Below are 27,627 nucleotides of genomic sequence, written 5' to 3'. Positions count from 1 at the left end.
ATTCTTCGACCGTAGTCCGCGACATTGGGCTTCGAATTGCCCACCGCCGCAACCAGTGCAACCTAACGGAGGGCCTCTGAAAATGGCCGACATGTCAAACCACCTAGCTAGGTCCAGAAAGGTGCTAGATGGATAGACCCCCTATCCTTTGCTGCTCCGTATAATAAAAGGGGCGGCAAAGCGGCAACTCTATTCTTCTTGATATAATCATCAGCCGTCCGCCGACCAATCCTCTTTCGCTTTCTTTCTCTCTCTCCGATTTATTTATTTTTGTGGTACAAGAACTCGATCTGGGAACTTGAACGGCGACGCAACGAGGTTCGGCGCTCTACCACCCCATCGTCCATCTCCGTCTTTTCTCTAGAAGCGAATCGAAGCTACACAGAGTCTCCCTTCGTCTCTCTTTCCCCATCCGCTCTTGTTGTAAGTACCCTACCTCTAATTTCCCTTCCCCTTATCGCCACGCTGGATTTTTCTTTCGATCTGTTTACCACAAGGTAAGGAAACCCTGATGTTCGTCTCCTTCTTCTTAATCTCAGTGCTCTTCTCTCTATTTTCCGGGGGATTATAAGTGCCGGATTGTGGTTTTTGTTCGTTCTGAGTGATTTCTATGGGGATGGTTTCTTCTATGATTCGGAAAGGTATATCTTACAATTGATGCTTCTATGTCACTTTTCCTTGTATTTATGGTATTTGATGCAGAGAGATATATGCACGATTTTAGCACATGGAAAATTTGTATCTTCTCAGTGTTTCTGTTCTGTTTTTTTTTTTTTTTTTCTTTTCTTATTGCATTAGGATTCATTTTTGGATTTGATGCGATGGCTTGCTGAGCTATAGTTCTTCTAGGGTTCTTTGTGTTCTTGAAATCATTTCGTATTTGTGGTATATTGACGCAGTGCACATATTTTAGGGCACGAAAGCTATCATTACCTCCCATTTTTCTTTTGCCATGCTCTAGATGGTTGGTGTTAGGTCTGTGTATGAGTATCTGGTAGTACTTTTGTGCTTCTATATAGATTTTCTGGATTGTTTTTGTCATTTGCTTTCCTACTTGCCTTGTGATGTTTATTGGATGGCTTAGAGTTGGAGGTCAGTGGTGTGCCTTTTTCCCTTCCATGTTGTTTTGCGGTGGTGATGAAGGTGTTTGAGTCTACAGAATATAAATTTTTATAGTTTTGCACCCTTTTCAATTTTAGCACACCATTTATTTTCTTTCAATTATGTATACTTTATACAATATTCCAATATTGGCTTGCCGTCAATCAATATCCAATTTTATCGTTAAAGTGCACTTGTGGAAATGATGTGAAAATTTAAAAATGACATAGAAAATAACATAATGAAGTAAAAAATGACGTGGAATAAATCAAGTTAACTAAATGTTAAAAAAATTTTCTCACCTTCTTCCTCCTTTCCAAACCCTTCCTCTTCCCCATCTCTCCTTCGCCTCTCCCTTCCAACTCCTTGCACCTCTACCTCTCCCCTTCCTTTAAATCCCATTTAATTGATGAGAGACGGTCGGTGTACTGTGAAGAATCTTCCAGGTGGAAAGGGCAAAGATTACCATTCGGATGAAGCCATTTGCTACCTCAGGTCCCTCAAGCTGAAAGCCAAGGCTTTGGGTGGCTTCTCCACTGTAGCAACAACATCAACAACAGCACCTCTGTAACTAGTAGCACTACATGCATATATTAGTGTTAGTTTATGTTAATAAATGGTAGCTGTAATAGCTGTCAGAACCCCTTTTTTGGTCTTTTTTTAAAAATCCCCTTATGTAATGAGAGAGAGAGAGCGTGAGGATGGGAGGACAAGATTGGGCTCACGAGGGCCCCAATGAAAAGAAGAGAGAAACCATGGGCTCTCTCTACATGGCTCCAATGATTTGACTCTAGCTCTAGAGCTATTCCTTGAGCTGGCGAACTTGTTGGCGCTGTGACTTTATCTGACTGGAGTGGATTGAGGGTGATACATTTGCATTGGTATCGACCCACCATACCGCCTCTACTACCACTCCATCTTCTACTATGACGCCTCCAGCTCCATCTTTGTGTAATCTCGCCGCCAAACTTGTTGGGGCTCCATCTTTCTTACCTGCTACTTGATCGCCTTTGTCGTGGATCCCATCTTAGGCTGACCTAGATCCGCGATGATTCCGCCAACCTTGAGGTCGGCATAGATGTTGGTCAAGCCTCTCAAGAGGGCCCCACAACATCGACCGCTGAGGTGGGAGATGGTAGCGGCGATGTGGTTGAGGTCGTCCATCAATTTGAGGTGGAAGAGAAGGAACTGGTTGGTGGAGTTAAGGTAGGACATGCCTTGGATCACATGGTCTTGGACTGGAGGTGGAGGACTTCGTGCTTGGAGGGGGCACAATGGAGGGAGACAAGGTGGGCCATGATCACCGCAGCCTCGGAGTTGAGGATCCCGACAATGCCCCAGAAGGTCGTCAGGGCGAAGGCTGCATTGCGAGGGATCCTCCATTGTTTTTTCTTTTGTTTTTCTCTTCTTTCGCAAGGCTAGGTCAATGGGGTTCGTTTTTTGTTATGAAACTATTGGTATTATTTTCCATGTCATTTTCAAATTTTCAATGTAAATTCCATGAGGGCATTGTAACAATAAAACTAGATGTAAGTTGATGGCAGTCCAACATTGCAACATTTTTTATATACATGATTGGAAAAAAATGAACAGTGTGCTAAAATTGAAAAGGGCGCAAAAGTATAGGATTTTTTAGGTAATTAAGCCTTCAAGTTTGTGGGCCATTTGCAGTTAAATATAAAAAGATGAAATAGACAAAAGGTATTCTAGAGTGGTGAAGATTGTCGTATCTTACCAATATTTTTGTCAGATTTAGACCAAATTTTAAGATAATCCTCAATTGTCTATTCAACAACAACAACAAAAATAATCTCTTTTTTCTCACTTTATACTTTTTAAATTTGTTCCTGGTAACTCATGGCAGCTACTTGATTCGGTAATGATTGTTGGTGGAACTGGAAGGGAGAGATTGTTGTCGTACACTTTTATTGTTCTCAATCAAAAGCTGATATAATATAATTATTCACATACTTGCTCTTTCACCTATCATACTTCTCATTGCCAAGCATGTTTGTTAATGGGTTGCCATCCTGAATTGCTCGATTTAGGGTGAATTGATCCGCTTGGTTGGGAGGATTTATTACCCCAGCAAGGCATCTTTGAGCTTTTTTCTTTGCCATCTAGTATTCTTGCAGTACTTTAGTTCTTAGAGCACCCCATGTTTCTTAGCAGTGACATAAGATTGAAGTAATTTGGTTGATGAGATTATTACTTATCGGATAGTGGCTTCCGTCGTTATCTTTGTCCAATTGAAAGGCTGCCTTTCATCCAATGCTTCTTGGATTCAGAGTATCCTGAGCTTCCGGAGTGGTGGTTCCAGTCAAATTCTATAGAGTTGAGTTCTATCCAACTAGGGGAGTATGATGGAGGACTGTCCATTAATAAGGAGTTTAGATACTCTTTTGTTAGGTGCAAATATAAAAATTAGAAAATTTTATTTTATATGGACTCCAAAAGTAGAATTTTGTGGACTCTATAATTAGAATTTTATATAAACTCTAGTATTTTATTTTTATGTGGACTCTTATTAGGGTTTGGATTGTTGTGTAAATCCATTGATATGTTAATTGTAAATACAGCTTGAATTATTGAGATTACAGAATATTTGAGATATCATCCTGTTTGTCTTCCTCTACCTTCCTCTCTCTTCTTCTTCTCTCCTCCTCTTCTCTACCCTCTTCTTCTTATTCTTCTCCTCCATTTGTCTTGTTTCAGGACTTGGATCTGTTATGCTTCTCATTTTGTAGTTTCTTTGGTGGGATATGTTTGGTTGTTTGGGATAGAACTCAATTTGCCAAAGTGATTTGGATGCCTCACAGCTGAAGTTACTTCGGGCACTTTTGAACCCAATTCTTCTCAGAGTGGGTAGTTGATGTAGGAGCTTAGGGTTAAACTTTAAATAGACTATTTATTTTAATTATTATTTTATTATAACAAGTTATTGTTCACGGGTTACTATAGTGCTGTTATTGTTCATGGATACGATAGCTCAAGGTTTATTTTAATAGTTATCAAGGGCTAGGATTTGAAGTAGTTAATTTAAGGTTGGATTAGAAGAAACATTTTAAGTGCTATAACATAGGTTTGCAGTTGTGTTTTATCATTTTTTTTCATTAATAAGCTTCAGAGTCTTAAGGTTTTCTTAAAATTCTAATTGTTTCTTCTTTAATCCTATCCTTTTTTCTAGCTTATAATCTATCAATATTTATCGTCCTTTTCTTTACTGCATCAAATTTGGTGCTGAGCAAGAATCCTATTAGATCAGATTAGGATTTTTGTTCCTAACCCATTGTTGGACGTGCTAGAGGTCACAAAAGAGGAAATCAAGGTCAGCAAGCAGATATGGCTGAGATGCGGCGTATGATTGAAGACTCGTCGCAAGCTGTTCAAGCTTTACAATAGCAGGAACCTATGGCAGCCCGTATGGAGAATTTGGAAGGCAACCATGACCCAGTAGACATGTTGAAAAATAGTTTAGAGGAGGAAACTGATCTGGAAGATTTTGACGATCCCTTTCATGATGCTAGAGCCGTAGATAATGCGGTGCGAGATAGATTGGGGGAGTGATTGATTCATGTCCTAGATCTAAACTATGGTGGAATCAAGATTGAAGTTGCTGATTTCTACGGGAAGATGTGTGCCTAAGATTATTTAGATTGGGAAGCTAGTTTGAAGAATTATTTTGAGTGGAAGCCTATGGCTGAAGATAGAAAGGTGTTGTTTGTGAAGCTTAAATTGAAGGACATTGTACTTCAATGATAGAAAAGAATTGAAGAGCAACGTGCATGACAAGGTAAACCAAAGGTCAGTACTTGAAAACATATGAAAATAAAGCTGCGGAAACAATTTTTGTTGGCTGATTATATGATGGAGTTGTATGAGAAATTCCATTCCTTGAAGCAATGAAGTATGATGGTCAAAGAATATACTTTCTACAGCTTGTCAATTCGAGTAGGATTGGCTGAAACTAATGAACAGGTGATTTCTCATTATCTTGTTGGATTAAACCAATTTGTTAGAGATGAGATGGGGTTTTTCGTTTGTTTAGTCTTGAAGATGCTGGGCAACATGCTTTGTTAGCGGAAAATGAGTGTGGAGATATGGTGTAAGGAAGCTCTTAGGTGAAAGATTCTTAGGTGAAAGATTCAGTGATGCAATGCAAAAGGGTCTAGGGTTTGTTCGAAGTACTAAAAGTAAGCAAACTACTTAGCAAACCTGTCAAAAGATCTATCCAAACAATCAGCCAAGTGGAGGTGGCTCAAGTACTTTGGGTCGGAGTGCGAAGGGGAAGGTTGTAGTGCGTTATGGTGGACAAAATAATTCTGTCCCTACTGCTTTAAAAGGGAACAGTAGCTCATAAAGTCGATGCTTCGCTTGTGAAGAAAAGGATCATAATTCTTATGCATGTTCTGAGTGACGAGTGAATGATGCAAATGTGAGGTTGCAAAAACTAAAATTTCAATTAAATCTTGGAAACTAGTTAATTCTTTTTTTTTTTTTGTTTTGAGAATTCTGGAGAACTTCAATCACTATAAGCAAAATAGTAAATAAAATTTCAGCAAGAAAGTGATAGTAAAATCCAATTAAGAGCAACACAAAGATGATAGGGAGCACACTATATAAGGAACAATAATATTACTCAACTAACCTGCTTATAAATGTTCCAACAAAAGTAGTAAGTTTGATCCTATCGGGCATAAAACACTTAGTTTTTCCTTGATTCAACATGGGCTGATGATGGTGGAGGGATGGCTAAAAAATAATGATACCTGAGATAAGGAGAGGTTAAGATTTAAGAGGAACAACGGTGTATCGATTGCGTGACTGCGGGGGATCCATGGTTGACGAGAATAGCGGCCACACCACGGATAGAATTTCAGCAAGAGGGGAAGGAAGAGGGGCAGCAGTCCAGAAGAAGCCAACCACGCAGCGGAAGGAAGAGGGGCAGCAGTCCAGAAGAAGTGTCGACGAAGAGGAAGAAGCCAACCACGCTGCGAGGAAGAAGCGATACGATCAATAGGAGAAAGGAAAAAGATAAGAGGTCAATAGAAAATTTCTGTTTTTCGAAAATATCTCCTCCCAAGCTTCAACATTTGGATATTTATAATGCCAAAAATCAGCCTTATATTGATTTTTGTTCTCTTCATTTTTTTCAAGATAGCACTGCATTAAAAATTAGTTTGTCTTTTGTCTTTTCATTTTCTCCAAAACACTGACTTCAAAAGGTCAAAAGATGAAAGAGAAGAGGAGGCATTAACTTTAGCTCATTATTCCTCCATTTACTCCAAGGCACATGCTCCAAAAGTCATAAGGTGTAGAAAAAGAGAAGACATTAAGTTCAACCATGTTGGTTTTGGATTTTGGAGATAATTTTGGTGGATAATGGGTTTAGGTTAGTTGAACCAACTAAAATCAATTGTCTTAAGTCCGAATTAGACACAAATTGATAAAACAAAAAAAAATTGCATGTAATAAAATGAGAAATGATGATCGCAGCACTAGTGGCTGCATCAGTTCCCCCTAAGTGGGAGAAATCTCGATCCCGTCGAGATGGCATCCAGAAAATTGTGGTATAAATCCTCTCAAAAATGACGTAGCTCTGCCTCGAAAATCCAGCTACTATCACTCAATGGACGACCATGTCAACACACCAAGTATTGATGATGAACACCACTATGCGTAGAAGATATGCACATCCAAAATATCCTCCACTTCCTTAGATGGTACCTCAGTGTCGGAACGGAATGGCAAGCCTCCAATATCGATGGTAGAGGGGTGCACTCCATGGTACTCATAAAGCTCACTGACATTGAAGATTGGAGAAGTCGACACTTTCGGGGGCAGATCAATGAGATAGGCATTTGCCTTCAATTTTCTTAGGATCTTGAATGGTCCAAACTTCTTGCATCGCTTGCTATAGCCTCCTGTGGGGAACCTCTCTTTTCTGAAATAAACTAAGATATTATCTCCTTCATTAAAATTCATACCTTAGTGGTATTTATCTGCTAAATCCTTGTACTTGATAGTGGAATTCCACAGCCTCTGATGGATCTGATGTTGCACTTCTTGAATATGTTTTAGGTAAGATTCTGCATCTGCACTAACTCTACCAAGATTGGGTATAGGTGCTCGATCAAGAACGAGGGCTATAGGATGGTCATATAAAGCTTCAAAAGGGAATTTTCCAATGGTTCGATTTATGGAACTATTATAAGCAAATTCAGCTTGTGGTATTATTAAATCCCATTGTGTTGGTTTTTCTTCAGCCAAACATCTTAAAAGATTATTCAAAGATTGATTTACTACCTCTGTTTGCCCATCAGTTTGTGGATGGTATAGGCTGTTAAAATTCAATTTACTTTCTGCTTTAGACATTAAAGTTCTCTAGAAATGACTTAAAAATTTTGTCTCTATCAGGAATAATTATTTTTGGAATGCCATGCAAACAGACTATCTCATTGAAAACAATTTTGCAATATATGATGCATCAGAAGTTTTTTTGCATGGCATGAAATGAGCTATTTTTGTAAAACGATCAACAAGCACAAACATAGAATCAACTTGCCGTGCAGTCTTTGGTAGGCCTAAAACAAAGTCCATAGTAATATCATCCCAAGGAGTAGTGGGAATGGGAAGAGGAGTGTATAGACCCGTATTTTGAGTTTGTCCTTTAAATGTTTGACAAATTTTACATCTTTGATTGAATCTCTCAACATCCTTATTCATGTTAGGCCCATAATAATGCTTTTGAATTAATTCCAAAATTTTATCTCTTTTGAAATGACCTCCTAGCCCACCACTATGCAATTCCTCAATCAATGTCTCTTGTTTAGTGGGACTCATCCTATAATGGGCTAGGTGTGGCAGACTTGCACTTGACACAAGGTCAATACAGTGTTGAATGTCCCTCATAGGTGGAAGGCCGTCAGGGAGTTCCTCAAGCATAATGTTAGAGAATTCATTCAACAATGACCGAACAACGCAAGGAACTTCGGTGTTTTCAATGGGTTCTTTTGCTACGAGGACATAAACAATTGAGATCTTTTCAAGATTCTTAGAAAATTGATTTTTATTCACAATCATCATTTTCTTATCATCAGGGGTTGCTTGCTTCTGGGGTTTTCTTGTTTAGGTTTGGGCTTGGGCAAGAAGTTGGAGGGGATCAATCTAACTTTCTTGTTGTTTTTAGTGACAATGTAGGTATTTTTTCTTCCATCATGTATAGTGCTACGATCATACTGCCAGGGCCGCCCTAACAGTAGATGACTAACGTCCATGGGCACTACATCACACCAGACCTCATCCGCATAAATCTTTCAAATTGAAAATTTGACGCGACATCTCTCAGAAATAGAAAATTCATCCCCATCTTTAAACCAAGTAATTTTATAAGATCGTGCAAGTTTTTCAGTTTTCAAATTAAGTTTATTGACTATTTCTCTTGCCACAAAGTTTTCAATACTCCCACTATCAATAACCAGTGAACAAAATTTTCCCCCGGCACTACATACCGTCCTAAAAAGGCTATACATCGTTTCCAATTATCTTTGGTAGACTTAGTAGTTGCTAAGACTCGATGAATCATCAAGTTTGGTTCAGTTGCATCCGAAATTTCATCAAGAATTTCCTTTTCATTTTTTTGCTCTTCAGTTTCTATTTCATTTTCTTCTTCTTCTTCTTGATTTTCAATTACATTTGCTCAAGTATTGAATTTTCTTAATGGGCATTCAGATGATTTATGTCCTTGTTTGTTACATTTGTAACATATGATATTAGAATCAGTTGGTTTTGCTCCTAAGATTCCTTTTCCCTTATATTCTTGAACAATTTTTGAAGATTCTGAATTTTCAATTTTCTAGGCTGGTTTGGCTCCTACGATGTTCTTTCCACTAGTGTTTTCTTGACAAAATGTGTCTTTTCAATTTGTTTTCAGCCTTAAGCGTATGATTATACGCATTGTCAACCTTATAGAAAGTTGAAAAGGCTAACTCGTCTTGGATTTGAGGGCGAAGACCGATAATGTCACGCCCCCGACCCGAGATTTGAATCGAGGGTCATGGCAACCGCCGCATACTTATAGAATACTTTTCCCATAAGCATGCAAGGCATCTCATCATGATATCTTCACAAATAGTTAAATAAATTTTTCAATATTTAATAATCAAACCTTAGTTCAAATAACAAATCAAAACTCAGTATTCAAAAGAAAATAACTGTCTGACAAAGTCAGCACTAAAAACAAAACTAAAAAGTCTTAAATAAATTCTGAGAAAATCCTAAATCAATGAGCTAACTCCATCTCTAATCGCTCTTCCAACCGAAATCCCGCATCACGCTAATTTTCTGAATCTGTAATAAAAAAACATAAAACTCATCATGAGCTAAATAGCCCAGTAAGTAGTGTATATTTTTAACTGAATAAATCAGGCAAATAATACTATGCATAACAAATCAATATGTAATTTCATGAAATCATATTCATACTGTCAATTATATATAAAAGTCAATTCATCATAATTTTCAATTATGCTATTCTTTTTAAATTCATCAATTTCTTAAGTTCTTCTTACCAACCATGACTATGACCACATTATCCCTGTGGCAGGGTCATAATACCGTGTATCTGCTTGCGGTGAGTTGCGAATCATCTGGCAGTCAAGTCTTTTGGAACCGCTGGTCTCGCTGGCGGTTTTGTCGCTGGTCTATCTGGCGACATGTCGCTGGTCTTACTGGCGATATAAATCCTCAGGACAGTCAATTGCCAACGTATATGCTCCCATTGGTCGGGTCCTCAACACAGTTAGGTTGTCAATTTCATATTGTCTTTCAATTCATATATTATTTTTAAAATAATATAAATAAATGATATTCGAGTCAAATCAACCATGTCATTCTTTGTGATCATTCATCATCATACTAATTATTCAACAAATAACTTCAATCATAAATAATTTCTACAATTAACTTTAATCATAAATAATTTTAATAATTATTTCAATAAATAATTCCAATCACAAGCATGCATAAACTTATTTAATTCAAAATTTTATCAGATAAATTCAGTAAAAGTAAACACTACTTACCTCAAAAGAAAGTCCAAACTAGAAATTCTAGGGATCTCGAAAATTCTTCTCTGAACCTGATATGTCAAATATCATATTTTAAATCAAAATTTCATCGAATTAAAAATAACTAAATTATTAAAATCTAATGTCTCCACGATGATCAATTCATCGACAGCATCCAGGGTTTTCGAACTAATCCATGGATACCCTAATTATATTTATTTATTTTTTATTTTTATTACTAATTTAATTTTTTTTTTAATTAATTTCATAAATCCTAAAATCTAAAGAGAGAGAGAGAGCAAAGAGAGTTTCTTTCTCCGCCCTTTTTTTTTTCTTTTCCTTTTCTTCTTTTTCTTTTCCTTTTCTTCTTTTTTTTTCTTCTTTTCCTTTTCCTTTTCTTCTTTTTCTTCTTTTTCTTTTTTCCTTTTTCTTCTTCTTCTTCTCGGCCCTTCCCGCGCCGGAACAGAGGACCCTTGGTCCTTCCTTGGCCGACCGTTCAAGCCGCGGCTGCCGCGGCGGAGGCCGGCGGCAGAGGGAGGCTGCTCCCCCGGCTACGGAGGAGCATGGCCGGCGGTCGATTACGATCGCCGGCGTCGGAAAAATTCAAGGAAAAGAGGCCCAAAAACAGTCTCTCCCGACCAAAGATCGGCGACACTCGTCGCCGGCAGCCTCAAGCAAAAATACAGAAAGAAAGGGAAGGAAGAGAGGAAGGAAAGGAAGGCTCACCCCCGGCCTCCGGTGACCTCACCGGCGAGAAATCACGGCGAGAAACCCAACAGTGCCCGCGGCTCCGATTGAGAAAAACGGGGAGAAAGAGAGGGAGAAGAGGTCGATGGTCGATCACAAGGGGGAGGGGGTATTCTTATAGGGAATCCTAGGACTCCGAGGGGTCTTAGGAGTCCGATTTTGCCTGGGTTTCGCCAGAGAAGAAGACTCCTACCGGGAGTCTTCTTCCCGGTTTTACTCTGTTTTTCTTTTTTTTTTTTGTTTTGGGCTTTGGGTCTGCTGGATTGGGCTTGGTTGGGCTGGGTTTTGGGCTATAACATTCTCCACTCCTATAAAGAAATTTCGTCCTCGAAATTTTTCATACCTGTAGTCTCGAAGAGATGGAGATATTTTTGCTTCATTTCTTCCTCTAGTTCCCAAGTAGCTTCTCTTTTTAAATGTTGACTCCACTGTACCTTGACATAAGGAATGTTGCGACGTCTCAGCACCTGTTCTTTACGGTCTACGATCCGTATAGGATATTCTTCATATGATAGATCTTTTCTGGCTTGTACTGGTTCAAGTTCCACGATGTGACTTGGATCTGGTAAATATTTCTTTAACATAGAAACATGAAAAATATTATGTACTCCTGCAAGTGAAGGGGGTAAGGCAAGTCGATAAGCCACCTCACCAATTCTTTCCAAAATCTCAAACGGACCCACATATCTAGGATTCAATTTGCCACGAATGCCAAATCTTGAGATTCCTTTTGAAGGAGATGCTTTGAGAAACACATGGTCACCGACTTGAAATTCTAATTTCCGTCTCCTGTTATCTGCATAACTTTTCTGTCTGCTTTGTGCTGCCCGTAGTCGTTCTTTAATTAATTGAATCTTCTCGACTGCTTGTTGAACAAGTTCGGGACCCAATATTCTTCACTCACCGACATCACCCAGTGAATCGGTGATCGACATCTTCTACCATATAAAGCTTCGTAAGGTGCCATACCAATGCTAGTCTGATAACTGTTATTGTAAGCGAACTCAATCAAAGGTAGATGCTCATCCCATGAACTCTTCATATCCAAAATACAGGTTCTCAACATATCTTCTAAGATCTAAATAGTTCTCTCTGACTGACCATCAGTCTGTGGATGAAAAGCTATACTGAAGTTCAATTTTGTTCCTAATGCCTTGTGTAAGCTCTTCCAGAATTGTGATACAAATCTGGTGTCTCGATCCGATACGATGGTCACTGGAATTTTATGTAGTCTTACAATTTCTTTCATATATAACTTTGCTAGTCTTTCCAAGGTAAATCCAACTCTAATTGGAAGAAAGTATGCAGACTTTGTCAATCGGTCCACAATCACCCAGGCTGCATCATTTTTACTGGGAGTCTTTGGTAGTCCAGTTACAAAATCCATAGTGATATGTTCCCACTTCCAAACTGGAATATCAAGAGGTTGAAGTAGTCCTGCAGGTCTCTGATGTTCAGCTTTAACTTGTTGACACACCAAACATTGAGCCACGAATTGAGCGATTTCTCTCTTCATATTATTCCACCAGTACATTTCTTTTAAGTCTCTATACATCTTGGTACCTCCCGGATGAACTGTATAACCGGACTGATGTGCTTCCTGAAGTATTTCATGCTTGAGTGCTGAATCATTGGGTACGCAAATCCTGTTTTCGAACCTTAACGAACCGTCTTCATGTATCTTGAATTCAGATTGAACACCAGCTTCCACTGAATTTCTTATTTTTATTAGTTGTGGATCATTATTTTGGGCAACTGAAATTCTTTCAATGAGTGTTGGCTGAACCCTCATGTTGGCTAACCGTACTGTTGAGTCATATATTTGGATGTCTAATTCCAATTTTCTTATATCCTTTAATAATTGACTTTGGTGTGTGATTAAAACCGCTAAATTTTCCACAGATTTTCTATTAAGGGCATCAGCAACAACATTAGCTTTTCCCGGATGATAATGGATTGTTAAATCATAATCCTTTAATAGTTCTAACCACCTTCTCTGTCTCATGTTTAATTCTTTCTGTGTAAAAATGTACTTCAAACTCTTATGATCTGTAAACACTTCACACTGCGCACCGTATAAGTGATGTCTCCAAATTTTTAGGGCAAAAATCACTGCAGCTAATTCCAAATCATGTATCGGATAATTCTGTTCATATGGTTTCAATTGTCTTGAGGCATAGGCTACTACCTTACCATGTTGCATTAATACACAGCCGAGTCTCTTTTTAGATGCATCACTATATATTGTGAAACCTTCATCTCCTGTTGGTATAGTAAGGATAGGGGCTGAAATTAATCGTTGTTTTAATTCTTGGAAACTCTGTTCACAATCTTCAGTCCACTCGAATTTAATCCTTTTTTGAGTAAGACGAGTCAAGGGTGCAGCTATGCGGGAGAATCCTTCTACAAATCGTCTGTAATATCCTGCCATTCCCAGAAAACTTCGAATCTCAGAAATATTTGTAGGTTTGTTCCACTGCATTACAGCTTCCACTTTTGCTGGATCCACAGAAATTCCATCTTTAGATACGATGTGTCCTAAAAAGGATATTTTGTCCAACCAAAATTCACACTTCTTAAATTTGGCATAAAGCTTTTCTTTCCTCAATATTTGTAGCACACACCGTAAATGTTCTTCATGCTCCAATTTACTTCTTGAATATATCAAGATATCGTCAATAAATACGACAACAAATTTATCAAGATAAGATCTGAATATTCTGTTCATTAAATCCATAAAGGCTGCTGGAGCATTGGTTAACCCAAAAGGCATCACTAAAAATTCATAATGTCCATAACGAGTTCTAAATGCCGTCTTTGGTATGTCCTCTGTTTTAATTTTTAACTGATGATATCCAGACCGAAGATCAATTTTAGAAAAGACTTGTGCACCTTGCAGCTGATCAAACAAATCATCGATTCGAGGAAAAGGATACTTATTTCTGATAGTATTTTTATTCAATTCTCTATAGTCGATACAAAGTCTCATACTACCATCTTTCTTCTTCACAAATAAGACTGGAGCTCCCCAAAGAGATACACTGGGCTTTATAAAATCTTTATCCAATAAATCCTGTAATTGATCTTTTAACTCCTTTAACTCCATAGGGGCCATTCTATAAGGAGCTTTAGAAATCGGACTGGTATTGGGTGCCAACTCAATGGTAAATTCAATTTCTCTATCTGGTGGTAGTTCGACTAGATCATCAATGAATACATCCGAAAATTCATTTACGATAGGAATATCCTGTAACTTCAATTCATCATGTTCTTTATTCTTTATTGATACTAGATAACCTCTACATCCCTTTCTTATCATATGTCTAGCTTGTACAAGTGAAATAATACGTGGAGGGGTGGTTCCTGTACTTCCATCAAAACTAAAAGTTAATTCTCCCGGTATGTGAAAGTTCACTCTCTTTCCATGACAATCCACAGAGGCATGATAAGTAGCCAGCCAATCCATTCCTAGAATGACATCGAAATCATGCATATCCAGGACCACCAAATCTGTCGATAATTCTCTTTCTCCTATCTTGATACTACAGGACTTGCACACACTTTCGGTACTCAAAATACCACCTACTGGTGTCTCAACATATAATTTGGTTTTCATGGGTTCACAATCTATATCATGCTGTCTAATAAAAGTAGTGGATATAAAGGAGTGTGTAGCACCAGAATCAAACAAAACTGAAGCATGAATACCAGATACAGGAATGGTACCTGTCACCACAGCATTGGAGGCCTGAGCATCCTGTTGTGTGAGTGCATAGATTCTTCCTTGAGTTTTCGGCCTTTGACCTCCGTCCTTTGCTTGTGTTGATCTATTTTCGTCCATCTGCGGACAATCTGCAATCTTGTGTCCCTTCTGGCCACATCTAAAACACGAACCAGTATTCCATGGGCAATTAGAAGTCTCATGCTCTCTTCGGCCGCATCTCGAACATCTAGCTGTCTCATTCTCACGATTCTTATCAGTTGCTGGCTTCTTTGCTGGAACCTTATTGTTCTGATTTCGTCCTTGAGTTTCACTAAATCTATTTCTCTTCTTCTGATTCCGTTCACGCTCCGCATGAGCTTCATTTGCTTCTCTCTCAATTATTAGGGCTTTGTTCACAACTGAGGCATAGGTAGTTAGCTCATAGGGTACAACTTGTTTTCTGATTTCTGTCTTCAGTTCCATTTCAAATTTGTGTACCCTGTCTTGCTCAATCTCAACTAGTCTCGGAACAAACTTGGCTAACTTCATGAATTTGGCTTCATATTCTGCAACGGATCTGTTACCCTGTCTCAGGTGAATGAACTCCTGTTCTTTCTGTATTCTGACACTTCGGGGGAAATACTTGTCGAAGAATTCATCTCGAAATCTCTCCCAAGTGAGTGGTATCCCATCGTGCTCATATTTTTGTTCCAGTATACGCCACCAGTTGTATGCCTCGCCTTGTAACAGATATGCTGTATAGCGGATCTTTTCTTCATCGTGGCATTCTTGCACGGCGAAAGCCTTCTCCATTTTCATAATCCAGTTATCTGCTTCCAATGGCTCGATAGTCCCTTTGAAGGCTGGAGGAGCTAGCTTCTTAAATTCGACGATATTGTTTTTCTGCATCGGATGTTCTCCATGTCCAGGTGTCGGTGGAAAATGCTGACGTGGCTGTGCATGTTGTTGTTGAAGTAACTGTTGCTGTGTTTGAACTACTCCGATCAGAGTTTGCATTAGTTGAGTCATGTTCGGCTCCTCCTGTACTGTCAGAGTATTTCCGGTAGGATCATGGATTCCCTCCTGCTGAGTTGTGCCACTGTTTAATTGGGGAGTATTATCGCCAAGTGGATTTGATGTCCCTCCTACCGCTTCTTGAGTATTCATTGCTCGTCGTGGAGGCATATTGACCTATGATAGATTTGAGATAATAACTTATCCTTAATAAGGTTATAAACTTTACTTGAGACAGGTCAGCTCATAATCATCATAACTAACCTTTCAATTTCCTAATGTCTACCCATCACTCGCTCACTTTATTCTACATGTCTCTATCTATCTACTTATGCTCTGATACCATATTAATTGTCACGCCCCCGACCCGAGATTTGAATCGAGGGTCATGGCAACCGCCGCATACTTATAGAATACTTTTCCTATAAGCATGCAAGGCATCTCATCATGATATCTTAACAAATAGTTAAATAAATTTTTCAATATTTAATAATCAAACCTTAGTTCAAATAACAAATCAAAACTCAGTGTTCAAAGAAAATAACTGTCTGACAAAGTCAGCACTAAAAACAAAACTAAAAAGTCTTAAATAAATTCTGAGAAAATCCTAAATCAATGAGCTAACTCCATCTCTAATCGCTCTCCCAACCGAAATCCCGCATCACGCTAATTTTCTGGATCTGTAATAAAAAAACATAAAACTCATTATGAGCTAAATAGTCCAGTAAGCAGTGTATATCTTTAACTGAATAAATCAGACAAATAATACTATGCATAACAAATCAATATGTAATTTCATGAAATCATATTCATACTGTCAATTATATATAAAAGTCAATTCATCATAATTTTCAATTATGCTATTCTTCTTAAATTCATCAATTTCTTAAGTTCTTCTTACCAACCATGACTATGACCACATTATCTCTGTGGCAGGGTCATAATACCGCGTATCTGCTTGCGGTGAGCTGCGAATCATCTGGCAGCCAAGTCCTTTGGAACCGCTGGTCTCGCTGGCGGTTTTGTCGCTGGTCTATCTGGCGACATGTCGCTGGTCTTACTGGCGACATAAATTCTCAGGATAGTCAATTGCCAACGTATATGCCCCCATTGGCCGGGTCCTCAACACAGTCAGATTGTCAATTTCATATTGTCTTCCAATTCATATATTATTTTTAAAATAATATAAATAAATGATATTCGAGTCAAATCAACCATGTCATTCTTTGTGATCATTCATCATCATACTAATTATTCAACAAATAACTTCAATCATAAATAATTTCTACAATTAACTTTAATCATAAATAATTTTAATAATTATTTCAATAAATAATTTCAATCACAAGCATGCATAAACTTATTTAATTCAAAATTTTATCAGATAAATTCAGTAAAAGTAAACACTACTTACCTCAAAAGAAAGTCCAAACTAGAAATTCTAGGGATTTCGAAAATCCTTCTCTGAACCTGATATGTCAAATATCATATTTTAAATCAAAATTTCATCGAATTAAAAATAACTAAATTATTAAAATCTAATGTCCCCACGATGATCAATTCGTCGACAGCATCCAGGGTTTTCAAACTAATCCATGGATACCCTAATTATATTTATTTATTTTTTATTTTTATTGCTAATTTAATTTATTTTTTTTTTAATTAATTTCATAAATCCTAAAATCTAAAGAGAGAGAGAGAGCAAAGAGAGTTTCTCTCTCCGCCCCTTTTTTTTTTTCTTTTTCTTTTCCTTTTCTTCTTTTTCTTTTTCTTTTCTTCTTTTTTTTTTCTTCTTTTTCTTTTCCTTTTCTTTTTTTTCTTCTTTTTCTTTTCCTTTTTTTTCTTTTTCTTCTTCTTCTTCTCGGCCCTTCCCGCGCCGGAACAGAGGACCCTTGGTCCTTCCTTGGCCGGCCGTTCAAGCCGCGGCTGCCGCGGCGGAGGCCGGCGGCAGAGGGAGGCTGCTCCCCCGGCTACGGAGGAGCATGGCCGGCGGTCGATTATGATCGCCGGTGCCGGAAAAATTCAAGGAAAAGAGGCCCAAAAACAGAGTCTCTTTCCCGACCAAAGATCTGCGACACTCGTCGCCGGCAGCCTCAAGCAAAAATACAGAAAGAAAGGGAAGGAAGAGAGGAAGGAAAGGAAGGCTCACCCCCGGCCTCCGGTGACCTCACCGGCGAGAAATCACGGCGAGAAACCCAACAGTGCCCGCGGCTCCGATCGAGAAAAACGGGGAGAAAGAGAGGGAGAAGAGGCCGATGGTCGATCTCAAGGGGGAGGGGGTATTCTTATAGGGAACCCTAGGACTCCGAGGGGTCTTAGGAGTCCGATTTTGCCTGGGTTTCGCCGGAGAAGAAGACTCCTACCGGGAGTCTTCTTCCCGGTTTTACTCTGTTTTTCTTTTTTTTTTTTTTTTTTTTGGGCTTTGGGTCTGCTGGATTGGGCTTGGTTGGGCTGGGTTTTGGGCTATAACAGATAAGATAGCGGGCTATCTGTTGTTCGTTATCCTCTTTGAGATCATTATGAGCTTGGAGAGTGTAAAATTCCTCAATATATTCTTGAATCGATTTAGAATCTTGTTTAAGATGGTGAAATTTTTGGAAAAGAATTTGATGAAAATCAGTTGGTAAAAAAATTTTCTTTAAGCTTTTCTTTCATTTTCTCTCACGAGTTAATCTTTTCTTTTTCTTTTCTGATCCTATCATTTTGGACTTGCTTCCACCATACTAAGGCATGACCTTTCAACTTAAAAGAAACAAATTTAACTTTCTTGTGCTCTGGTGACTCTTTCCATTCAAAGAACTGTTCTATTTTATCTAACCAATCTATAAATTCCTCGGATTGTAATCTACCCTCAAACTCACTTACATCCATCTTAATGTCCCGATTCCGTTGAGAAATGTTTCTTTGATTTTGGGGAAGCGGGTTTCTTCTAGCTGATAAAGTACTAGTGTCAATATCAGTGTCACTCTCAAAATCTTCTATTCTTTCATTTTGTCGTTGCATGATTAAAATTTGTAACATTTGTTGAATATTATTCATTTGTTCTTGCATGTCTCTCATGTATGTTTGCTGTCTTTGATATGCTTCTTTCCAATCTCGAGGTTCTTTTTTGTCATTTGCCATTATTAAGATGCTATCAAGTTGATCAATGTAGTGGTTGATGTTTTGAAAGGTTTTTTTTTTTTTTTAAATGATCAAACCAAAACAAGCGTCCCCAAGGAAGGAACTTGCTCTGATACTAATTGATGCAAACGTGAGGTTGCAAAACTAAAATTTCAATTAAAATCTTGGAAACTAGTTCATCCTTTTTTTTGTTTTGAGAATTCTAGAGAACTTCAATCACCATAAGCAAAATAATAAATAAAATTTCAGCAAGAAAGTGATAGTAAAATTCAATTAAGAGTAACACAAAGATGATGGGGAGCACACTATATAAGGAACAATAATATTACTCAACTAACCTGCTTATAAATGTTCTCACAAAAGTAGCAAGTTTGATCCTATCGGGCATAAAACTCTTAGTTTTTTCTTGATTCAACAAGGGCTGATGATAGTGGAGGGATGGCTGAAAAATAATGATACTTGAGATAAGGAGAGGTTAGGATTCAAGAGGAACAACGGTGTATCGATCGCGTGACTGCGGGGGATCCATGGTTGACGAGGATAGCAGCCACACCACGGATAGAATTTCAGCAAGAGGGGAAGGAAGGAAGAGGGGCAGCAGTCCGGAAGAAGTGTTGACGAAGAGGAAGAAGCCAACCACGCTGTGAGGAAGAAGCGACACGATCAATAGGAGAAAGGAAGAAGATAAGAGGTCAATAGAAAATTTTTGTTCTTCGAAAATATCTCCTCCCAAGCTTCAGTATTTGGATATTTATAATGCCAAAAATCAGCCTCATATTTATTTTTGTTGTCTCTTCATTTTTTCAAGGTAGCACTGCATTAAAAATCAGCTTGTCTCTTGTCTTTTCATTTTCTCCAAGACCCTGACTCCAAAAGATCAAAAGATGAAAGAGAAGAAGAGGCATTAACTTCAGCCCCTTACTCCATTTACTCCAAAGCACATGCTCCAAAAGTCATAAGGTGCAGAAAAAGAGAAGACATTAAGTTCAGCCATGTTGGTTTTGGATTTTGGAGATAATTTTGGTGGATAATAGGTTTAGGTTAGCTGAACCAACTAAAACTAATTGTCTTAAGCCCGAATTAGACACAAGCTCACAAAACAAAAAGAAAATTGCATGTAATAAAATAAGAAATGATGATCGCAGCACTAGTGGTTGCATCAGTGAACCTAGCAAAACTAGAAGACGATGAATATAATGAGCTAGAATCAGTTTATGATGATTATATAGAAAATGAAGAAGTAGATGTCCATCATATTCAAGGAGAATCATTGGCGGTTCGAAGAGTGATGACAATCACGAATAAGGAAGAAAAGGAAGATTGGAGGTGACGTAGCATTTTCTGGATGTGTTCTTTGTAGTGGTAAAGTGTGTGATTTAGTTATTGATGGAGGTAGCATGGAGCATTATTTGATTTATCGAGAGTTTATAGTTTATTTTGATTATAAAGTCTTGAGGTTCTTAAGTTCAAAGAAGAAGCTTAATTAACGGCATGCTAAGTGGAGTTCTTGTCTTGATGAATTCAATTTTTCATTGAAGTATAAGATGGGGGAGTCCAATATTGTGGTAGATGCACTTAGTAGTCGATTTATCCTACTAATGGTGATGACTGATGAGTACTCAAGTCATTGATTTTGAAGAGCTAAAAAATTAGTATAAAATTGATCCATATTTTCGCAAAATAATTGTTGATTTAGATGGGCTAGCAAGATTTCAGACTTTACCTTACTGCTTGTATGAAGGATAACTTTTTAAAAGTAATCAACCATACATTCGAGAGGGATATTTGAGGGAGAAGATTATTAGAGAACTTCATGGTAATGGTTTAGGATGTCACTTTGGTAGAGATAAGACCATGGTAATGGTGGTTGATTGCTATTTTTAACCAAGAATGTCTTAGGATGTGAACAGGGTGGTGAAAAGATGTTTAACTTGTCCATTCGGTAAAGGTATTTCATAAAACATGAGGTAGTACACTCTTTTACCTATATTAGAAGCACCTTGGATTCACTTGAGCATGGATTTTGTCTTGGGACCTCCAAAGACATCCAAGGAATATGATTCCATCTTTGTTGTGGTGGATCGCTTCTCGAAGATGGCTCATTTCATCTCTTGTTTCAAAATTCGGATGCTATACACATTTCCTATTTGTTTTTCAAAAAGATGGTGAGACAACATGGTGTTCTTGTCATTGTTTCTGATCGTGATGTCAAATTTGTGGGACACTTTGGGAGGACTTTACGGAGGAAGATGGGAACTCAGCTTAATATTCCAGCACTTGTCATCCACAAATAGATGGACTAATCGAAGCTATTAATCAGAGTTTGGGAAGTATGCTGAGATGCCTTGTGGGAAATTATGTTAAGAGTTGGGACTTGATTATTCTTTGAGCCTAATTTGCTTATAGCAATTCAGTTAATAGAACAATCAAGAAGACACCATTTGAAGCTGTTTATGGACTCAAGCCTCAACACGTGCTTGATTTAGTTCCTTTGCCATTACAAGCAAGAGTTAGTGATGATGGAGAGGCATTTGTGGATCACATTTGATGAGTTCATGAGATAAAAGCTGCACTAAAAACAAGCAATGAGACTTATGCGAATGCAGCCAATCAATATCATCCTGTCAAGGAATTTGAGGAAGGAGACTTGGTCTTTGTGCATTTGAGGCAAGAGAGGTTTCCTAAAGATACTTATCACAAACTTAAGTCAAGAAAGTTTGGGCCTTGCAATGTATTGAAGAAAATAAGTTCAAATGCTTATTTAATTGAGCTGCCATCATATCTGGAGATTAGTCTAGTGTTTGATGTTTTAGATTTGTATCCATTTGAGGATTTTGATGGGAAAGTGGCTGAAGTTTCAGATTTCATTCAGTATCCTAAGAGTTCAATTGAGGTTATTGAAGATGTTTTGGATGTTAAAGAAGTTGTCTCGAAGGGACAATCAATATAGAAGATTCTTGTTGAAGTGGTTGGGTAAACCAGCTAGTGAGAGTATTTGGATTTCTAAAGATGAATTGAAGAATATTGCTCCAGAGATGTATGTGGAAACTTTGAAAGCTTTTTCGTCGGAGTTGAGTTTTTCAAATCGAGGAGAATGATGCAGGAATTTAGGGTTAAACTTTAAATAAATTATTTATTTTAATTACTGTTTTACTGTAGTAAGTTACTATTCATGGGTTACTATAGTACTGTTACTGTTTACGGGTATGGTAGCTCAAGATTTATTTTAATAGTTTTCAATGGCTAGAATTTAAAGTAGTTAATATAGGGTTCGGATTAAAAGAAATATTTGTAACCTTAGTATTTAAGTGCTGTAACATAGGTTTGCAGCCATCTTTTATCATTTTTTCATAAATAAACTTCAGAATCTTGAGATTTTCCTAAAATCTTAATTGTTTCTTTTTTAATTCTATCCTTTTTTTCTAGTCTATAATCTGTCAATACTTGTTGTCCTCTCCTTTTACTGCATCAGAAGTGACTTTAGGTCACCCGAATACAACCAAATGCTAGAAGTTACTTTCTGCATACTTGAAGACTTGAAGTGACTTCGGGTTCCCACATGCAAGCAACCAAGTATGTCCTAGTTTTCACAAGCTGGTTTACCATATTGAAGAACAATGCAACATGTTAGCCAATTTGCGGCATACAGGCTATTTGGGCAATACTGCAGCATGTACCACTGGGTGATATTAAATTACATAAAAAATAGAGGGTACAACATGACTTGTTTGACATTGTAATTTTTGATTGTGGCTTGATTGATGGATAATGTGCCATTTTTAACATATGATTTCAATTATGCTACATTTGCTTGTATAAGCAACATGATTATTCAACATAAGATGTATTTAGCTATGCAACAACACACATAAGGCTATCAAAGGGACAAACTCCTTTTGAGCAACTGATTTTTGGCTTGAAATTTAGCTCCTTATTTGTTTATTTGATTATTAAATGAGTTGAAACAAGCCAAATTTTTAAGCTTGAAAAATAAACAAGCCAAGCATGAACTAGGCTTAGCTTGCTTGTGTTCATCTCAATATAGTTCATATTGGATGACCACAATCATAACCACTAAGCCTATCCTAACTATTTCAGATTAGCTTTATGGATCCTCATTTGCCAAGAATTCTTATTTAGGGCTACCTTCTATGTAATTTCAAGCTCATCTATATCTCCTTACAACCTCTATTCATTCATCTTAGGTCTTGTCTTCTAACATCCTTTAATGAAAATTGATCCAAGCACATCAAATTGGGATCCCTTTTAGCTTTATTTCACTAGTTTTTACAACTAGCTACCATTGTCACCCTGGATTTGGATTGGCCATGTGGTGTTATAGCTTGAATTAAAAAATGTATATGTTATTTACTTTTTACAATTATTTTTATTATTTTTGCTTTTAAAATACGTATAAGTTTTTTTTTTTTGGTAAATAGTGTGCATGTGCATTTTGATTATTAGATCTTAGATCTAATAGTTGTGACACTAAACACTTAAGCCCTTAGATGTAGGATCAAATAGCTAGGCCAAAGGCTTCATAGAAAGTCTTCATGCTTGTACCTAGTCTTTTTAACCCTATTGTTTTCATTTCAACTTTCTCATCTTTTCCATTCTCCTCTCTTCTAATCTCTAAAAAGGTAAAATGGGAGGTTAATTTGCATCTAAAGAAAGCTTTGTTCTTGATCCTCTTATCTTTTTGACCATTTGTTTTTTGTTGTCGTAAAGGTTTGACAATGGCAATGACATCATCCAATTCCATACGTTATTTTTCTAATGCCCGATCTTATTCCTTGAAGGAGCTCAAAGCAACTAACTTTTGGCACCTTCCTATCCTAAACTATTTCTTTCCATCTTTCATTTCTGACATCCATTTTCCCTCTTCTAAGCTCCAAGTGGTCTAAGGGGTGTATAGAAACCTAGGGTTTTTATCGTGCCATCGACCTTAACAAGAAGCACCAATTTGTGCCCATTTCAAGCTTAATCAAAGCAAATTTGAGCTTAGCTCAAAATTAAATTACTAGCTTAACTCAAACTTGAGCTAAGCTCGTGCTACTTATGTTTGTTTTTGAGTTGAGTTTGTGTTGAGCATAGATTGCTTGTGTGCATCTTATTTACCCCCCTAAACCACATGGATTTGATAGTGTAATGTGTGTCTAAGATGATAAATTTGGAATGCCATTTGCCATATAAGGTAGACTTTATTAGAGAGGAGGTTATCAAAAGCATAACTTGGAAGATACATTTGCTTCTTCAAGAAGGGGTAATGTTGTTTCATTAACATTATCTGCACCTATCTTTTTTTCTAATGGGCATAGTAGAAGGCTATTAGGTAATTATCTCTACAGTATATTGGAGACATAAATTAAGTTCGCCATCTCAGTACCAGACTCCGTATCGATGAAATCCCATTATAGTGTCGGTACATGGTATGATACGGTATGACTATATTGGTATGAGGAGGTTCGGCGTATTGATGCAGTATCGATATGGTACAATAGTCCCATACCGCTTGATATGAGGCAGTACGGCGGACCATGGATTAAATAAGCTAGACCTTTTATTTATCTTGTAATTATTGCATATCATTTGGAAATTATCTATGTTTCTACAAAATCTGCCCAAATTACTCCTTTTAATCTGTCATTACATATATTGATGTATCACAATCAAGTGGAAATCTCTTCAAGTCAAATGCACTTAGCAGTTGCATGGTAAGTCAAACTAAGTGAATATGAAGTTTTACTTATGATAAAACTTTATTTGAGGGTGAGTCTTGGTGCAATGGTAAGGTTCCTCTATTATGACTTGGAGGTCTCAAGTTTGAAACATGGAAGCTGTGTTATGGCACATGATGGTAATGCTGCGTGCCATGACCCTCTCTAGCTCATGCAATACTAGGAGCCTCATGCACTGGGCTACCCTTTATCTGTGATTGACTCCATTTATATTTTTGGAGTTAGAATCATAAAAATGTATAAGATAGATATGATGTTTCCTCCTTTAACATCTTGTTGCAACTGTTCAGTGGGATCATTGCCTTTATTTATATTTCATCATAGCTTATTTACTATTTCATTTTCTCAAAAATTTAATTATCTCTATAGGATGACTATGTTTTTGGCTTCTTATGGTCACTGAACAGACATTCTTTTCACCTTGCTAGGCATTTTCAATGTCTTTTAGGCTTTCTTTGGGAACTTTCGATCTTTTTTCTTTTTACGGTGCCTCGTTGATGTCACTCATCTTTTAAACTTCCCTCAAACTAATACAATCTACTTTGCCATCGATATGTTACTTCATACTTTCTAATTGTTGTTTGACATTGACATGTTGTCTTTCTTTTTATGTTAGGCTCTTAAGGACCACCAATTTGAGCCTCATTTGCTTCGGTTTGAAGCTAGTCAAGCAATGGCTCATTCGGAGGACCGAAGTAATGATGATATTCAATTTCATTGGGGTAAAAAAAGAGGAATTGGTGGTACAAAAAGGGATTGTCAATTCTATGAGTCATTCACATTTGATAATGTGAACTACTCGTTGTATGATTGTGTTTACCTTTCTAAGCATGGCGAGCCCGAGCCGTATATCGGAAAGATATTGAAGATATGGGAACAACTGGGCCATAAGAGAGTTAAAATTTTATGGTTTTTTCGCCCAAATGAAATTCAAAATTATTTGGGAGATCACACGCCATTGGAGACGGAGATCTTTATGGCTTCTGGTGAAGGTGTCGGTCTTTCCAATGTCAATGCACTGGTAAATTTGATTCATGTCCCTTCACTTGATAATGTTGGAGTTTGTTTCACTTCGTAACCTTTTGCTTAATTGTTTTGCTATCAATTTTTGCAAAATTAAAATTATCAATCTTGACGTTATAAACTACATCTTAATTGAGAAGTACTTGAGATAGTATGAGCCTAAATAATTCATAGTTTGTTGTAATATAGTTCTAGCATTCCTATTAGATGAAGGTGACATTCTTTTGGATAGAGATGAAATGTGAGCATGGTATAATTAACTAACAATTCTTGTTTTTGATGTATGTATACTTTGCCTTCTCCATTTATATGTTGCACACTATTTGTTTAGGAGCTAGTTGCATGCCTATTTCCACATTTATTTGAGGTTGACTTTGCCTCATGTCTCAAGGCAAGGCTCTTGAAAACAATGCCTTGAGGATGATGGGCATGGACATATGATGTGAGTCGCATCATATGAAGAGGCATGTGCAAGGTGCTCATATTTTGTCTTTGTTACACTTAAATTGAGAGGCAAAGACATGTCTTCTAATATTTCCACAACTAATGGAGGGAGGAAATAAATTTGTTTAATATGTTTTGGGAGAAATTTTATGGACACTTGAATTTCTATCCTAAGTATGGCGAGCTATTTTCATGCTAACATCAAAGATTTGTGACAATTATCCCATATTCTTTGATCCCTACAAATTTTTGCAATCAAGCCCAAGCATGAAGCTAACATCCTTTATCTTGCTCATTATCAAATCATACTTTTGGTGTTTTAAACTTTTAGGAATTCCATGAAGCTTATGCTTGATGTCTTGAAACTTATAGTTGGGCCTTGTTAAAGCTAATCACCTTATTTTACTCTTTTGTCTTCTTTAAACCTTGAGTTGTTGAGTGGCATGGATTGCAATAAAATAAGGGCTCTTAGGGAATGGGAATTGTGGTAAGACCAAAAACTTAGAGGATTATGAGAAGAAATGATGATGCATAGCCATATAGAGAAAGAGGTTAGATGTGGACCTAACAAAAGAGAGACAAGCCAACAATAATGGGGGTATCATGGAGATCACTTGTGATAAAGTAAGATTCTTTGACCAATTGTTATTTTGTTTCTTCAGATTAAGGTTGAAGCAAGGACCATCATACCACCCTAACTGTCTGGTTCGGGGTGTACTAAGCTGTATTCGGAGTGGATCGGCTGGTCCAGCGCAATTCCACCCCTTGGTTCAGGAAACTGGTAAGGAAAAGGGAGAACGAAAGAGAGGAAGAGAGAGAGAGAGAAAGAGGGGGCTTATAGGCCCTCCTCTTCTCCTTCGATCGTCCTATGGGGCCATAGGGCGGAGCCCTTATTTTGAGCCAAACAAGGGCTCAACCCCGTATTTTAAATTTTTCTCTTATCTTTAGGTGGAGTTCAAAATAGAGACTCCGCTCAGCGGCCCATACGGATGGCTGGAGGAGAGGGCTTCCGACCGTCTTTCTCCCTCATGGAATGCCGTACCGTCCTGTACCATCCGGTATGGGACGTATCATACCGTATCGGTCTTATACCAATACGTCGTCTCGGAGCATACCGACACTACCGTATCGAATCGCGTACCGACATTGCGGTAAGATTTTACCAGTACGGGGTCTGGTATCGAGACGGCGAACCTTGCTCTCCTCCCCTCCCTGCCTCTCTCTTTTGGTCGAATCTTTGTTTCATTTGAAACAAGGCTCTACCCAACGAGGCTTGCAGATGATCGAAGGAGGAGAGGAGGGTTTTTGAGGCCCCCCTCTCTCCCCCTCCTGGGATCTTTGCCCCCTCGCATGTCCCCCCTTTCTTTTCCTCTCTCTCCCTCTCTTCTGGTTTCCCTTTGTTGGTACACGTTAGAATGGCATGGCACGATATTGTTCTGTACGGTATCAACGTCCTATCGGCATGGGTGTTGGTTTTGGTACTTTAGGCCTTGGGTTGAAGATAACATATTACACTTGCTATTCTTTAGATATTTCAGCCATATAAACTTCATAAAATATTGAGATGGCAATAATGACTTGCTAAAGTGATATGGGGCTGGGCTTAGTTTTTGCATTTTTGTGCTTAGCAAGCCAAGGTTCTGGGTTGGGGCTTAGGTGGTGCATC

The 27,627-nt window shown here is 37.8% G+C and overlaps 1 protein-coding gene across 3 annotated transcripts in view; it reads left to right on the top strand.

Moving 5' to 3' along the window:
* LOC105052175 (protein ANTI-SILENCING 1) overlaps positions 1-27,627 on the top strand; it is a 64,931-nt gene that overhangs the window by 13,665 nt on the left and 23,639 nt on the right. For 2 of the 3 annotated variants that reach the window (XM_010932908.4, XM_073244547.1), the window contains exon 3: positions 25,111-25,515. In XM_010932908.4, coding sequence (XP_010931210.1) covers positions 25,168-25,515 — 348 coding nt within the window. In that variant the 5' untranslated portion in view covers positions 25,111-25,167. Of the gene's footprint in view, positions 1-66; positions 424-539; positions 642-25,110; positions 25,516-27,627 lie in introns of those variants that run through there. The other variant, XM_010932907.4, reaches the window with a different exon arrangement.

This window comes from Elaeis guineensis, chromosome 10 (genome assembly GCF_000442705.2).
Source record: "Elaeis guineensis isolate ETL-2024a chromosome 10, EG11, whole genome shotgun sequence".
NCBI lineage: Eukaryota > Viridiplantae > Streptophyta > Magnoliopsida > Arecales > Arecaceae > Elaeis > Elaeis guineensis.
The sequence above is the reverse complement of the archived record's forward strand: the minus strand, read 5'-3'. Positions and strand labels throughout refer to the sequence as shown.